The sequence below is a fragment of the Mustela nivalis genome (assembly GCF_964662115.1).
Source record: "Mustela nivalis genome assembly, chromosome: 1".
Lineage (NCBI taxonomy): Eukaryota > Metazoa > Chordata > Mammalia > Carnivora > Mustelidae > Mustela > Mustela nivalis.
In genome coordinates, this window is record NC_139020.1 from 203,970,637 (window position 1) to 203,987,866 (window position 17,230).

A 17,230-nucleotide genomic window follows, 5' to 3' on the forward strand; every position below is an offset into this window, starting at 1 on the left:
CACCTATGGATGTGTTTATTTTCATATAATGAAACCCTACAACAGTCTTATAGAGACAGATGTTATTATTCCCAGCCCTCCTGTCATATTTTCTTACCACCCCAAACTGGCCAATAGGAGCTCAGGGGACTAAATTTTCTCTGGAAGCTTTTCTTTATGGCTTTCTTGAACTCCTTATTCCTGAGGCTGAAAATGATTGGGCTTAGAAAGGGGGTGAAGACTGTATAGGTAGTGGCCATCAGAGTGTTACTGTCCATAGAACAGTGGCCTTTGGGCTTGAGGTAGATAATAGAGGCAAAACCAAAATGCACAATGACTGCAGTGAGGTGGGACACACATGTGGAGAAGGTCTTGAGCCTGCCTTCAGCTGAGGGGATCCTTATATAACAGCTGTTATATAACCAAAGATGACAGCACATAGTCGTCAGAGGAGTGTTCAGGACAGCCTAGGGATCTGAAGAAGCTAAGTGTGGGTCTCAGACCCAACTTGGGATTTAGAGTCTTTGAAATTGGTGATGTTTACAGGGAGATGGGAAGGGTGAGTAGGTATGATTCAGCTGAGCCAGGCAGGTGGAAGAGGGTTTTCCAGACAGAGGGGACAACAAATACAAAGTCTCAGGGTGACAAACATAGTGCATTTGGGACAATGGTATGTTCAGTGCACAGGGGAATTTGAAGTTGCTACTGCAGTTCTGGAATGGAAAGCAGACAGGTGAATAGGGCAAGAGCATGCAAGACCACAGTGTCCACTTGAGAAATTTGTTCTAAGGGCATTGGGGACCCCTAAATGTTTTTTTTAGGTCTGTAGAGGAAAGAGTTGTATTCCATTATATGAACATTCTCATGGATGTTTCCAGTTGGGTCTTCCTATGAGGGTGTTCTTACGACATCTAGTACGTGTCCTTTGGTGGATTAATACTTATGTGTTGTGTTGGGTCTATAGTTAGGTGTGTAAATACTGACTCATAGGGAATACCAAGGTTCACCTAGAATAGATACTGACAAACAGTTCTCCAAAGTGATTGTACCAACAAGTACATTTTAAGCACAAGTAGCATGGTTAGATTCCCATTTGTAGAGAACCCCTCTGACTGGTGTGAGAGAGATAGGAACTGAACTGTTTCTACATCTAACACTCAAGGCACCAAATGTGTGAATTCTTTCCACACCCATACCAATCCTACAACTACCTGACACCACCTTGATGTCCTATAATTGTGTTCAGTGCTGACACTAACTACGTGGAGATGGCATTCACATGTACTTGGTGCTCAGGGTATCTGCACTTCTTTCTGACATGGCTACAAAGGTGAGGGTTTCTATATTTCCCCCTTTCCATTTGGATACTTTGCTAAAATGACTCACAGAAATCAGGAAAATGCAACACTTACTCTTCCCAGTTTATTATGACAGACACAACTCAGGAACAGCCCAATCAAAGATGCATCCAGCAAGGTATGGAGGAAGGAGCAAGGAACTTCCATGCCCTCTCTGCACATGCCATCCTCTAGCACCGCCGTGTATTCACCAGCTGGGAAGGTTTCTGAATCCCATTTTTAGGGAGTTTTTATGGGGGTTCGATTACATAGGCATGATTGATTAAATCATTCATCATCAGTATTGAATATCAATCTGTATCCCCTCCCCTCCCTGGAGGTTCCAATTCACTAATCATCCCTTGGTTGTTCTGGTGAGCAGGCCCCTTTCTAAAACTATCCAGGTGCCCTCAGCCACCACTCATCTCAGTAGCACACAGAAGCCACTATATTACTCCTGAGACAAGGGTTAAGGGACTGTGTTTCGGGAACTGGACAAATTCCAAATATGTTATTATAGCTCAAAGATACACACACTACGATGAAGTCACTGGCTTGGATCACCATGAAAACAGAGATAGGATAAGTCAACCAGCTGGGAGAAGTGGGGATATCCAGTTTGGTCAGAAGACACTAAACACTTCCATTAACCTAGGGAAACAATCCTCCAAGACCCAGCTCTAAATTACCTTTATTCTGGAAAGTCTTCCAGCTGCCTTGACTCCAGGCAGGGCCCAGGATTCCCACTCTGGGTTGCTCCAGTTCCCGCCTTCCTTCTGACCGTGCCCTGATCCCAACTGGCTGAGGGCATCTAATCCTGTCCTGTCTCCCCCAAGACTGGGAGTTCCCAGGCTTGAGCAGGGACTGGGGCTCTGGGCAGAGTTAAACAACAGGGAGCCTTGGTTGTGTTGGAGTGTTGAAGGAAGGAGTAGAGGCTTCAGGTCCCTGGAGGCCCTTTGATGATCCTCCTGGCTGCTGAAGAACCAGAGGGCAGACCTTGCAGGTTGGTGTCCTGGGAAGACCCTGGGTAACAGCCTCCTGGGAAGCTGAATCAGGGGTAGAGCACACAGCATCAGTTCCAGGAACTCCAAGGTCTGGCCACACACCTGCCCCTGTGTGCACCACTGACAGCCTCAGGCAGGAGAGCTTCTTCTGCCTTCTCCTGCTGGTTGCTTCCTGGAAGAGGCAGCCCAGGCTGAGAGGGACAGGAGGGACAGGGTAGGTGACAATACTTGAATAGTTATGGGGAGCGAGACCCAGACTGAGGACAGGATCTGGGAGAAGGGTCATTAGACAGGCTCTTAGCCTTGGGCAGCTGCTGGGGGTCTTCTCAGGCTGCCCATTTGGGATCTTGGGTTCTTCACCCAACCTAGTGCCCTTTGCAGCTTCTGAGTCTGTATCTTATTTGGGAATGATTTTGTATCCCTAACCTGAAATATTTGTACCTGCCTGGAGGACCTCTTAGTTGTCAGAGCTCATGGTGGTGGTGGGGGGGTGCTACTGACATCTGTTGGGTTGAGGCCAGGTTTGTTGCTAAAGGCTGTACAATCTAGTAATTCTTGTGGTGCATTTGTTCCAGTTGGTGAACGAAGATGGATAGATACATAATTACTAATTCACCTCATAGGTTATATTAGGGTTGACTGTGTTACCCATTCTGTGGGTATTGAGAAATGTATAGTGACATGTATACACCGTTACAGCACGGTCTAGAATAGGTTCAGGTGCTCTAATTGTCATGCGCCCAAATAGAATTATGCTTGAGTGTTCATCTGCTTTTGCTTCATTCACTCAAGATCATTTTACAGGTTCCTCTACCCGCTGTGTGTGCATCAAACTCCTGCTCAGGGCTCCAACGGTTGCATCCAGCCCATGGACCTGGCCTCTTTCCAATTACAGTTCCCAAGCAGGCTTGTCCATTTTCCCACTTCAGGCAATGCTACTGAAACATCCTCTGACAATCTCCCTTCAGACAGGTGTGAACAATCAAGATAGATGCTCAGGAGACCATGTGCTGTTGCACAGAGCAGGTGAAGTCTGTTCTTCTGCATTCTTGGTTCTCGCCAGCAGGCCACGAGGATTGCCTTCTGACCATGTTTTGATTAGTACCTGGCACTTTCTAGTCTGGGGAAACGAATAGGTGTACAGTGAAAGTCCGTGATCATTTTCCTTTGTCCTTTTCTTGCCTTAAAACCACCCTTTCCTGTGTCTGTGTAACTCCTTCTGTGAATTCTCTGCTCATGTCCTTGACTCATTTCTACATTGAGGTTTCTCCTTCTGAATGTCACTGCTTTCTTATTTCTTCTAGATAGTATTCCCTGGTCAATTTTCAGCAGTACAAAAGCTCATTAACTGAATATTTTCAAAGATATTTATTTAAATAAGGTTACAGGTTAGAGAGGAGAAGGGAGTTGGGGGAAAATGGAAGGGGAGGTGAACCATGAGAGACTATGGACTCTGAAAAACAATCTGAGGGGTTTGAAGTGGCAGAGGGTGGTGGGAGGTTGGGGTACCAGGTGGTGGGTATTATAGAGGGCACAGATTGCATGGAGCACTGGGTGGTGGTGCAAAAATAATGAATACTGTTATGTTGAAAATAAATAAACAATAAATTTTTTAAAAATGAATATGGATCAGAAATATAAGTTGCATCAAATGCATCATTGAGTAGCTCCTAGAGTTTTCTATCTCATCAGTTAATATGGGATTACTTTGATTTTCTAAGGTTAAACCAACCTTGCTTTCCTGGGATAACTCCACTTTATCATTAAATATTATCCTTTATGTTTCTTGTTGTAGTCTAGTTGCTAAAATGATACTAAGGATTTTTGCATCTATGGTTATAAGTGATGTTTGTGTATATTAAAAGGCTTTTTCCATAAACAACGAATTCCGGAACACTGAAAATAAATAAAATAAAATGGAAAAAAAAAAAGAAATGCAGAAAATGCAAATCTGAGAGATGATTTGTCCCCAGACACAGTACCCTGAAGTGCTGAAACCAGAATTCATTACAATCTGCATATGTGTGCCCTTGGTGATCAGGAATGCGCCTTTCTCAGGTGCCTGCAGAGGGAAGTGTGGTCCTGACTGGGAGAGGAAGACTGTCATTAGAAGGAACAGACCCCCTTCGGAGTGGGAGGGCAGGTGCAGCCCTAAACACACACCCCTTCACACAGCCAGAGAGAAACACTGACTCCAGAGGAGTTACAGAGACACTTTGTGACTCTTGTCACATTGACACTGACATGAGACCCTGGGGTTCCATTTCATTATTTTACATATACTGGTGTTAATGACTAATGCCAACCCACCACCCCAAGAGGTCCTTTTCCAGAGCCTGTGACTGTGTTCCCTTCCCCAGCAAAAGGGACTGCATGTGATGAGATGCAGTTAATCCTCTGAGGCAGAGGGATTGCCCCGGATCATCCAGGTGGGCTTGCTATAACTGCAAGTGTCCTTCTAGAAGGGGGCAGGAGGGGTCAGACACAGAGAGAAGTCGGTGATGGGACACTGGAAGGAGGGATTGGAGTAGCTGAGCCAGGAACCTTGAGCCAAGGAATGCCTGCTGTCTCTGGCAGCTGGGAAAGCAGGAGACAGAACCTCCCCTGGATCCCCTGAAGGACAAGAGCCCTGCTCACACCTTGACTCACAGCTGGTGACCCTGATTTTGGCTTCTGGCCTCCAGCATAGAGGATGATAGATATGCGTGGTTTTAAGTCACTAGGTTTATGTGCTTTGTCACAGCAGCCCTAGAAACCTGACTCATGGAATGGCATCCTGTCATTCTATGTGATTTGTTTCATGACAGAATTTTTTTCAAGCCAGATCCTTGGCCTATTCTCTATGGAGAAGACTTAGGGCATTGTGTTCACTCATAAGAAGGGCTGAGTACCCTTGAAAGTCCATCAGCAAAGGTGAAGGATCTTGATAGCCCGGCTGCAGGATTTGGTCATTGGCAGCAAGGCCCTTGGGGAGTGTCATGAGGACACACATACTGTGAAGCTGTAGGGTAGGCAACCCAGGGACTATGGTCTACACCCAACAAACCTACTCAGCGGAGTAGGAACTGGAGGACACCAGGAATTTTCTCCGTATTGATGTGGGCCATGTGAGCCCACATGCTAAGAGATGCTAAAACTGCTGTGAGATGGGACCTCTGCATTACAATAAGGGCACATGAGCACGTATATCATCAGAAAAAATGCTGAGTTGCAGGGGGCCTGACCCGGTGGAAATAGTTACACAAAGGAAAAACCACCAGGGATCCGGAGATCAGGAACTCATCTCTTTAGATGGAAAGATGACATTTTTATAAGGCATCTTTTTCTTTTGGATTTGTGGATGTCGGAATTCTCCAGAGAACTTCCAGGATGAATGTGTATTCATATCTGTGTGTTATATACATACAAGTATATATATATCATATAGCATATGTAATAATGTTATAATGTGTTTAAATTCATCTTTTTACTGCTTGCTTTTATTTTTTAAAAAATGCACAATCTCATGGCACATGTAACATTTTTTCCTTGGTACTAGAACAACAGTCTTGCAGCTAAAGACCAAGTAGCTCCAACTACTAAGCTAAAGAGATACAAGATATGTAATTTCATTTACAAATTATAATGCCTTTCTCTTTTGGCACTAATTTTAAAAACAAAGAAAAAACTTCGAAATAGTATCAAAAAGGAAAAGCTTGCTTGGCATATAGTAGGAGTTTATTAAATATTTGTTATTGAGTAAAAAAAAACCTCTAGGTAGAAGTAAATAATGTCCTTGCGCAGTTACAATCTACTATAGATTATAATACATTATGTTATACTGTTGCATTTTATATAATGTAATATGTCTGCATCCAGCTGTGAGCTAGACTGAGAGCTCTTTTAGGGTTACAGCAGTGCTCTTTTTGGGTTCCAAGTTTCAGACCAAGTTCCTTAACTAGTGCTCAGTGAAGATGTGATGGATGGAGGAAGTAGGGAGAGAGCACGAGAGACAAGAAGGGAGGGATGACTGGAAGAAAAGAAGTGAGGGACGACCTGAGGAAGAGAGAGAAGAAGGAAAAGGAGAGAAAGATCAAGAGAGGAAGGGGCATTTCCAGGGCCCCTGTCATCCTCCTTGAACTTGGAGAAGCTGGCATCCTACATCCCAGACTCTGGGGAAAGACCTCTGGGAATCCATCACAGGGGAGGGCACCAGGGAGATAAAGCTCCCGCCTGGCTTACAGCTGGCCCCGGCTCACCACTGGCCCTGCACGAGGCAGGGCGCACAGCCCCAGTCCCGGCTGCAAACACGGCATCCCTGGCAGCAGTCTGCAAGCAAGGCAAGAGGAACGCTCTTTCCAGCAATGTTTTCCAGGAACAGGTGGCAAGAGCCAGGGGAGCTAGAAGGGAGCAATTTTGCGGACCATGGAAAGCCAAAGCAGAGGGAGGCTCTGGCTGGAGGAAGGGAGCTAGGAGAGCGATGGGGTGGAGTGGGGTTATCCTCCCAGCAACCTGGTCCCACACTGAGTCCATCTACTGCCCACACTGCCTCCTTCCCCCCAAAGCCTGGACCCACAGCAGTCAGGCATGCCAGGGTCCATTCCCAGGCAGGAAGTGTTCTCTGTACCAGGCATGCGGAGAATGGTGTTGAGCCAGAAGGGTGGCACTGGGTTTGTCACCATGTACGTGTGTTCATTTATACAATGTTGTGTGTGCTTCTGTGGGCGCTGCTTGTTTATGTGCACTTGTGTTTGTCCATATTCATTTCCTGTGGCTGCTGTGACAAGTCCCACAACCAGGTGGCTTTAAACAACAGAAATTTATTCTCTCACAGTTCTGGAGGCTAGAGTCTAAAACCAAGATATAGGCAGGGTCAGGTCATGCTCCCTCCAAAGGCTCTAGGGGAGTATCTTTCCTAATCTCTTCGAGCTTCTGGTGGCCTGAGGCATGCCTCTGTCTTTACAAAGCCTGCTTCCGTCTGTGTGTCCCCTCCTATTCTTGTCAGGACACCAGTCATTGGATTTAGGGCCCACCTTTATCCAGGATGATCTCACCTTAATCCTTACCGTGATTACATCTGCAAAGACCCTATTTCCAAATAAGGTGACGTTCCAACATTCCAGTGGACGTGAATTGGAGGGGGATGCTATTCAACCCACCATGGTATACTTGTTTGCAGGTCTCTGGTCTCTGGTCCAGTCACCTGGTTCATCCTCAGTAGAGGGGTGCAGAATGAGCACCCCTGTCTCTGTTCCTGGCTGAGTGTCTCCTGGGTTTCACTGCTGGTGTATATTTCAGAACTTGTGTATCTATGTGGCAGTGCTCAGCTCTGTCTGCTTATACTCCCGGGAGCCCAGTCTTGAGTCTCTGACACCGGTGCATAAACAGAGAGAGCTGAATGAGTAGTGTCCCCTCGAGGAGGAAGGAAGGGCACAGGGTCAGGATGTGAGGCCAGCCCGAGTGTGGCCTGGCTTGGGGTTCTGGCTGAGAGCCCATAGCTAGGATGAGGGCCTGGACTTTCTCCTTCCTTAAATCATACCTGGACAGGTCACTTGGAGACCTCCATTCCCATGGAGAGCATTGCACAGGGGTTGTTCTGGGAAGGACGACACAGAACAAGTGCCAGACAGAGACAAAGGGACAAGAGAGACCCCTTTTTTGGGGTACCATTTATACATTTTGAAGCACATACATTGGCCTGTTTGTAGCCAAGAAAGGGGAAGAGATGGGTTGCCCAAGGGAGTAGGAGTATGTGCTTGGGTGTGGTCATCCATGGTATAGACATAGGGAGCCCCAGAATAGGGGTTGGCACCAATATGCATTACCTGAAAGAGAAGAGTGAGTGACACCCAGCTCAAAGACGATGATAAAAATTGACCACAATGCCAGCTAGCATTCCTTGAGAACTTTCTCTGTGCTGATCACTTGGCATCCAACCCCCACAGAGAACCCATGAGGGCAGTTCTCTGGCTATCCCAACACATGGTGAGGATCCAGGATTTGAAGTGGGTTGGAATGACTCCCCAAGGTGCATGTGTCTCAGAAGATGGACTCTGGAAGCCAGTGTAGATTTGGAGTCAAAAGGGGAGGTAGGCAGGCACGGTTTACCAGGAGACAGGGAATGAGAACAGAGCCAGGGCTAGCCATGGCACAGAGAGGCTGGGAGTAGGGGCCAGAGAGGTGGCCAAGGGATGAGGTAGAGAAGGGAGTTGAGACAGGTACCCCTAGAATTGTTGGGCTGCCCCATGCCCCTGTGGCCCAATGCTGCTTTCCTGCATGAGGAACCCCATTGTCCAATTGTCCATTTTCCACCGGATTCTGGGTCCTCCAAGCACTGGCTCACCATGGCTCTGAGATGACACTTAATAACAATCTTCCAGGGGAGGGAGTGGGGAGGATGGAAGCAGGATTGTAATATGGGGGTGAGCTCTGCTCCTGAGTAAATACTTCAAAGCTTGTCATCAAATGTACCTAATATATGTATATGATAGATATGTGTATCATAGATATATATGCATGTATCATTAAGATATATATGTATCAATGATACAGGTATAAATATGAATATATATATGTGTGTGTGTGTATATATATACTTCTTTTCTAATTTTTCACCCAAAGCTATGGTTTAAGAGCCATCCACATTGCAGTGTGGAAGTCAGATTTGTTTCTTTCTTACATGTTGTTTAGAGCTTCATGGTTCAGGCTCACCACATGTTACTTCTTCATGCCCCAGGTTGTGGGGGTCTCTCAGACTGTCCCCCAACTCTCCACCATCACAGACAATGCTGCAGTGAATGGCCTTGACCACGTCCCTTCACTGAGCTCTGTGGGCGTTTCAGACGGAGACTTAGGAGCAGTGATTTTGCGACTTCAGGTGAGTGTTCCCTTAATCTGGCCATGAACCACCAAGTACCATGAGAGTCATTGTAGTCCACTTACCCCACATCTGGGACAACACAGAGCAAATCCAACTTTCTAAGTCTTGCTTCTCCAACGGGGCGGGGGGGGGGGGCGATGTCTGTGCTCATTGCATTCACAGAGTGTTGCTGTTTCATTTATTTATTTAATTTTATGGTGTGACTCTTTTTTTTTTTTTTTTTAATTTTGTTTTTTCGGTGTTCCAAGGGTCATTGTTTTTGCACCATACCCAGTGCTCCAAGCAATACATGCCCTCCTTAATACCCACCACTAGGTTCACCTAACCCCCCCACCCCCCCTACCCTCCCAAACCCTCAGTTTGTATCGAATGGGGAGATGAACCATGAGAGTTGCAGTTTTCAATTGAATTCCTCTAGTTGCTAATCAGCTTCTCATGTCTTTGCTGCTTGCCTTTTCCACTTCCTCAGCTGCAAATCTCCTGTGCCCCTCTGTTGCCCTCTTTCTATCATGATCCTGTCTTTTTTCTCCATGGTTTTCTCACTTCTTTTTTTTGTCATTGTAGATTCTAGATACTGCTCTCTCAGTGGATTTTTTTTCAGTCTGACTGAAGTATACATAATATACAAAAATCTGCATATATTTAATGTATATGTTTTTATGAGTTTGGACATATGTGCCCATAATTGTGATACCATCGCCACAATCAAGGTAATAAATGTATCTATCAGCTCCAAATGATACCTTGTGTCCCCTTCCTCTGTGGGTGTGTGTGTTAATAACATTAACGAAATCTATCATCTTAGCAAGTTCTTTTTATTGAAATATATGCAACTAATGAATCATTGAACACTACATCAAAAACTAAGGATGTACCTCATGTGGCTAAATCAATAAAAAATGAAATATATTGACAGATAACTTGTATCAATTTAAGGTGTACAACATGCTGAGTTGGTATGCTTATATATTGTAATATGACTGTCCTTGGAGTGATAGTTAGCACCTCTATCAGGTCACATAGTAATTATTTCTTTTTAGTGTTAGGAATAATGAGGATCTAATCTCTTAGCAAGTTTGATGATTATAATACAATATTGTTGTCTATATTCTTAAGAAGTTTTTAATTGCACACTATCATATTGTTAAGTATAGGCTCAGCTGTACAGCAAATAACTTCCTGTTCTCTGTCATCTGTTAACTTTATCCATGATGCTCTTTGTTAATATGATTCATAAATCTGATGTAAAATTTTTTATTTAAGGTTTGTGTTGTTTTTTGTTGTTGTTGTTGTTTAAGGAACTTCTTTTCTGTTCTTAGAGCACAAAGATCCTGTTACGCTTGCTCTCATTAGCTCTGTTTTTATGTCACAATTATGTTACTAATCTCTCTTGATTCTCTTTTCATTGGGATAGTGAGAGTCTAGTTTTGGTTTTTGTTTGTACAGAGAGATACTTTCCTCAACAGCATCCCTTAAACAATTCATTTCTTTCTAAAAGACCTGTGGTGTGACCTTAACCATATACAAATGGCTAACTCTGTTTTAGAGGTCTGCATTCAGAACCACTGGTCATCTGTCTGCCCTTGCACTAATCCTACCCTGCTTTGTTTCCAAGACTCTGTAGAATGTCTCTGTGTCTCAGAAGGCAATTACCTCACCCCTCCACCACCTTTCACTCTTCATTTCAAGACTGCCTCTGTGATTCATGGGTCTTTATTTTTTTCATAAACATTTTGAAATAAATTTATTATCATCTTTCTCAAGAAATCCAGCTGGATAGTTCTGCAAAGATTACATTGCATGTATAAATTAAATTGGGGGGAAAATGAACATCTTTCTTATATTGTCTTTTCTTTTCATCCATTTAGGCATATGATCTTTCATGTTTTTTATCTAATAGAGGTTTAATTTTTCCCCACGCAGCTCTTGTGTGTTCTTGTTTAAAGTAATTCCTAGATTGTGACAGGTTTTGTGCAACAGTGAGCGATATCTTATTTTGCAATGTTTAATTATTAACAAATTTTAAAATTATGAAAAAGTAGCAAAAATAATACAGAAAATTCTTATCCTCCCCTCACCAAATCTTTCTAACAGCAGGATCTTACAGAACCCCATGACAATGAGCAGACCCAGGAAATGACTGTTGGTGTATATAACTATATAGCAAGCAACAGATCTTACTAGAATTTTTCTGTCTCTCCATTCATATCCTTTTTCTATCCCAGCACATAATCCATTTCATTTTAGTTATTTCGACTTTTCATTATCATGAATTTCTTAGTGTTTCTTAATTTTCCTTTTAGCCTGAAGATTAATGAGTGGTATGTAATGGTGGCAACGTCAAATGGTTCAACCTAATATTTACACTGTAAGTATTTGGGAATTTTGAGGTATCCTCTTATTAAGTTCTAGTTTCATCGTCAAATGGTCAGATACCTGCGTCTTTGTAATACTGGTACTTGGGAATGTACCTGCACTTCCTTTATGGCCTCACACAGGGTTCTTTTTCATGATAATTACATGATCTTGGTGTTTGGGGTCTTGTTTTCTTATTTTTTATTTTTTTATTAACATATAATGTATTATTAGCCCCAGGGATACAGGTCTGTGAATCGCCAGGTTTACACACTTCACAGCACTCACCATAGCACATACCTTCCCCAATGTCCATAACCCAATCTTGTTTTCTTTTTGTTTCTTTGTTTGTTTTTGGTATAGTAAACAGGAATATACATGTGTCTTTGTGTATTTGTACAGATTAAATATACATATACAAGTATATATTAGCTATGTACATTAATATATATAAAAGCTCAAATATTAAATAATGTGATAGAATTAAGTCCTAAGACACCAGTAATTACAAAAGAGGAAAATGTATTAAATACCCAACTAAAAGAGAGATACAATCATAGGTTGCACATTTTAAGAGAATCTGATTCTGGTCATGCGTGCTTGTCCTCACTCTTAACTTCTCCAATGTTTATTATCTATTCCATGCCCCACAATAAGCACGTTATATGTATAAAAACTTATTTCGTCCCTGTAACAACTTCGTCAGCTAGATATTATTATAATCAACTTCCTTTTAGGGGTGAGGAAACTAAAGCTCAAAAAAATTAAGGAACCAACCCAATTGTTGCTGTTGATATAGTTGTTGGAAGCACTGTTTCAAAACAGCTTCTCAAATTTATTTCACTCATGTGGATAACATGGTAGAGTTTTGTCTAAAAAAAGAAAAAAAAAGCCACCATGTAATGGTTGCTAAGCTTTGCAAACAGCTCAGAGTTGATGCAGCAAACTGGGGATAGCGATGGCGAGATCTGCATTAACCTTTCAAAGATGGAATTCCAACCAGCACCAGAATGTTCCAATTTGAACATTTTTATTGGAGACCCCCACACAATAACTTTTGTTTAAAAAAAAGAAGACTGAATTGTTGCTTTTTTTCCCTTTAATTTTCCATTTGTACTTAGAAATATGGCTGGAGGCACTGACAAGCTCTGAAGAGAGACTCAACCCAGGTGTGGTTGAATAGAGACCCTGAGCTCCTTCCACTGAGATTTTAAAATAGTAGCTACTATTATTATTACTATTACTACTGTCATCATTTCCTGAATTTTTACTATGTGCCAGGCCCTGCACTATGCACTTGAGGCACACAATCTTCCATGAACCCCAAGCAGCTCCAAGAAGCGCTGACAGTCATCATGAGCATCAGGTGGCGGAGGGACCGGCCATGGTCTGCAGGGTGAGGCCCCCTCTCCCCCCCGGGAAGTCCTCCAGGACTGGGTTCAGCTTGGACCCGGAGCTCCTGCCCACCAGGTCACCTTCGCTCTCTCCCCACCCAGGGATGGCTGCCACTCTGGGTCTAAACCACAGCTCCGTGTCTGAATTCATCCTTGTGGGCTTCTCCACCTTCCCACCTCACGTCCTGCCCGTCTTCTTCCTGCTGTTCCTGCTCATGTACCTGTTCACGCTGCTAGGGAACCTGCTCATCATGGCCACTGTCTGGAGCGAGCGAAGCCTGCACACACCTATGTACCTCTTCCTGTGTGCACTGTCCATCTCTGAGATCTTCTACACCTTGACCATCACCCCGCGCCTGCTGGCCGACCTGCTATCCTCCCACTGCACCATCGCCTTTGCAGCCTGTGCCAGCCAGATGTTCTTCTCCTTCACATTCGGCTTCACCCACTCCTTTCTGCTCACTGTCATGGGCTACGACCGCTACGTGGCCATCTGCCACCCCTTGCGCTACAATGTGCTCATGAGCCCCCATAGCTGCGCCTGCCTGGTGGCCTGGTCCTGGGTTGGTGGCTCTGTCATGGGGATGGTGGTGACCACAGCCATTTTCCACCTCACCTTCTGTGGACCCAATGAGATTCACCATTTCTTCTGCCACGTGCCGCCTCTGGTGAAGCTGGCCTGTGGAACTGATGTACCAATAGTGGCCCAGGGCGTGGGCCTGGTGTGCATCACTGCCCTGCTGGGCTGCTTTCTCCTCATCCTCCTCTCTTATGCCTTCATCGTGGCCGCCATCTTGAAGATCCCTTCTGCAGAGGGCCGGCACAAGGCTTTCTCCACCTGTGCGTCCCACCTCACTGTGGTGGTCGTGCACTATGGATTTGCTTCTGTCATTTACCTCAAGCCCAAGGCTCCCCAGTCCCTGGAAGGGGACACTCTGATGGCCATCACCTACACGGTCCTCACACCTTTCCTCAGTCCCATCATCTTTAGTCTCAGGAACAAGGAGCTGAAGACTGCCATGAAGAAGACCTTCCTCAGCAGACTCTATCCCCAGAGCTCCTGAAGTTGTTTCTTTTGTGGCAGCAGATGTTTTGGGTAGAGGCACCTCAGCCTTCCATCTATAAAATGGGAATGATTATGCTTCACTGATGATGATTCTTTTTTTTTTTTTTTAAGATCTTCTTTCAGGAGACAAACCATGAGAGACTGTGGACTCTGAGAAACAAACTGAGGGTTTGGGAAGGGAGGGGGTAAGGGATGGGTGAGCCTGGTGGTGGGCATTAAGGAGGCCACATATTGTATGGAGCACTGGGTGTGGTGCATAAACAATGAATCTTGGAACACTGAAAAAAATAAAATTAAACTTAAAAAAAAAAGATCTTACTTATTTGAGAGAGAAAACGCATGAGCAGGGGAAGGGGCAGAGGCAGAGGAAGAAGCAGACTCCCCACTGAGCAGGGAGCCCGAGATGGGAATCAGTCCTAGGACCCTGAGATCATGACCTGAGCCTAAGGCAGATGCTTAACCAACTGAGCCACCCAAGTGTCCCTGGTGATGATTCTTGAATGTGAATTCTCCCATCTGCCTTCTTGGCAAGTACTCTAAATTCTACATGTTTGTTTTCTCTCCTTTCCCCCAGTCTCAGTGACTGGATTCCTTCTGGTTTCACTGGGGTCACAACCTCCCCAATATTGATTGTGTATATCAACTTCCTCCTGGTTCCTGTGCCTGAGGGTGGCTGGGGGTGGGCGGGTCTGGGGTCACGCCCACATTGCTGGGTTGGGAAGCCTATGTGCATGGTCTACCACAAAAGTGTGAATAAGGGGTGCTTGCTCTGCCCCAAATACATAAACTGTGATTGGGCACCTGCTATGTACCAAGCATTGTGTCCTCTGCTTCAGACACATCATTGCTCCCATTTTGAATATCATGTTGAAGGAAAGAAATCATTTTTGATGAAGAAAACAATTGTTCATTTTTAGTTCTTCAAATTTTGGTGGAAAGACATCTCCTCCTATGTGTTGTCTTGTTGGCTGAGCCAAATGACCAGTCTGGGGATGTAAATTACAGAAAGAAAGGGAGTGATCTGAATTTCTCCTTGATAGAGAAGTGTGGGCAGATGGGGCAAAGATGTGGGAGAGGACTAAGGAAGTGAGGACTGGGCTGAGGAAAAGGACTGAGACAGGAGAAAAAACCAGTTGCTGGTAGTTGACCAGGATATAAAGGAAGTGATGGGCCCAGTGACTGGTAAAGAAGTCTGAGGAAAGAACGGGCATGTAAATGGGCATTTTATAAGGTTTTTACAGTTGCCACCAAGTGCCTGATGTAAATTCCCCTTCCCTGACTCCCTTGAAATCCTCAATACCCATTTCTCTTTCATGTGTTGTGGAGTCAGTATATTGGGAGAAGCATCCACAAGCTGGGTCTTGTTTCAAAGGAGGTGCTCAGGCAAAGCTGGGTAGGCCCTTGGGGTTGCACTTAGTTTTGAAATGAGGAAATGGGCACAGTGAGGCTCAGGATTTGCTCAGTGTTGAAAAGCCAGCAAGGTGCAGGGATGCAGTATGGGGTCAGCCCAGGGAGTCCTCAGGAGCAATGGGTCTCCAAACTGGGGACATGTCACAGTCACCTGCAGGGCTGGTTAGGTCAAAGGGTGCTGGGCCTCACTCCAAAGGATCTGATTCAACAGGTCTGGAAAAGGGCTCTAGAAATTATATTTCTAACAGGCTCTTAGGTGCTGAGACTGCAGGTTTGATGATGACAGTTTGGAAACCCCTGGTCTACAGAACTTCTAGCTCAAAGATAAAGACAGATATTTGAGTTGAAAACAAAAGGAGCTTGCTTCCTTCCTTTCTTCCTCTCTTCCTTCCTTTCTTCTTTTCTTTCTTTCCTTCCTTCCTTCCATCCTATCTTCCTTCTTTCCTTATTAATAGCTATGCTGATAACAGCTTCTATTTTTTTCCCATTTGGGGGGCCATTTATCATCAGCTAAGTGTGGTCTTTTAAAAAACAGCTGTATGGGGATGTACTTCACATTACCATATAATTCACCCACTTAAAGATATAAAGGCGTGGTACATAAATAATTAATCTTGGAACACTGAAAAAATAAAATAAAATGTAAAAAAAAAATATGTGTAATCCTCACAGTCAATTTAGACATTTCCATCATCTCCAAATAAAACCTTATACCATTTAGCTTTCATTCCTCTTTTCTCCCCTCCCTTCAGGCTTAAGCAGCTACTAATCCACTGTCTTTATAGATTTGCTTGTTCTGGACACTTCTCAATAAACGGAGTCATGCAATACTGATCTTTTTATGTTTGGCTTCTTTCATTTAGCATGTTTTCAAGGTTTACTCACATGGTAGCATGAATCAGTGTCTCATTCCTTTTCTTTTTTTTAATTTTTTTAAATTTCTTTTCAGTGTTCTGGAATTCATTGTTTATGCACCACGACCAGTGCTCCATGCAATACGTGCCCTCCGTAATACCCACCACCAGGCTCACCCAACCTCTCTTCCCCCTCCCCTCCAAAACCATGAGAGTCTCATTCTTTTTTATGGCTGAATGATATGCCATTGTTTGGATAGACTGCAATTCGTTTATGCATTCATTTGTTGATAGATATTTGAGCTATTCTGACTTTTGGCTATGAGCAATGCTGCAATAAACATTCGTGTTCAAGCTTCTGCGTGGACATACATTTTCATTTGCGGGGGCATATGAACTAGGAGTGGAATTGAGGGATTGTATGGTAAGTCTATGTTAAATCATTTGAGGAACTTGTAGACTGTTTTTCAAAGTAGCTGCATCATTTTACATCCCCACCAGCAGTGTTTGAGTGTCCCAGTTTCTCCACTTCCTTGCCAACACTAACATATCTAACTTCTTGATCATAAACATTCATATGGTTATGTCTTATTGTGTGTGCCTTATTGTGATTTGATTTTATTTTCCCTGATGACTAATGATAGGTACAATTTTAAATTATTTAACACATAATAGTTCCTTTACTTCACAAGGAAGATCATATTATTAGCTCCATTTTGAAGATGAGGAAACAGATATAAAGAGAACAAATCTATTCATTAAAGGTCTTGCCCCTGAAATGGAAAAACTAGAATTCTTTGAGTTGGTACTGAGGATCAGAAACATAGATTTCTCAGAGGTTACAAGGAGAGGAAGCCAGTGCATTCCAAGAAAGGACAAAGACCTGGATTGGAAAGAAGGGACTAATTTTAGAAAGCACTGATGAAATGAGGCAGAACTGAAGATATGCTGTTCTTGGGGGGTGGGGAGGTT

The 17,230-nt window shown here is 44.0% G+C and overlaps 1 protein-coding gene across 1 annotated transcript; it reads left to right on the forward strand.

The window, feature by feature from the left end:
* Positions 1-9,741: 9,741 nt before the first annotated feature.
* On the forward strand, positions 9,742-14,305 carry LOC309847575 (olfactory receptor 10H1-like). The gene is made up of 4 exons (XM_082698159.1): positions 9,742-9,889; positions 11,483-11,547; positions 12,816-12,930; positions 13,031-14,305. Exon 4 carries the CDS (start codon positions 13,033-13,035, stop codon positions 13,990-13,992), a length of 960 nt encoding a protein of 319 aa, XP_082554285.1. The 5' UTR covers positions 9,742-9,889; positions 11,483-11,547; positions 12,816-12,930; positions 13,031-13,032; the 3' UTR covers positions 13,993-14,305.
* The last annotated feature ends 2,925 nt before the right edge of the window (positions 14,306-17,230 follow it).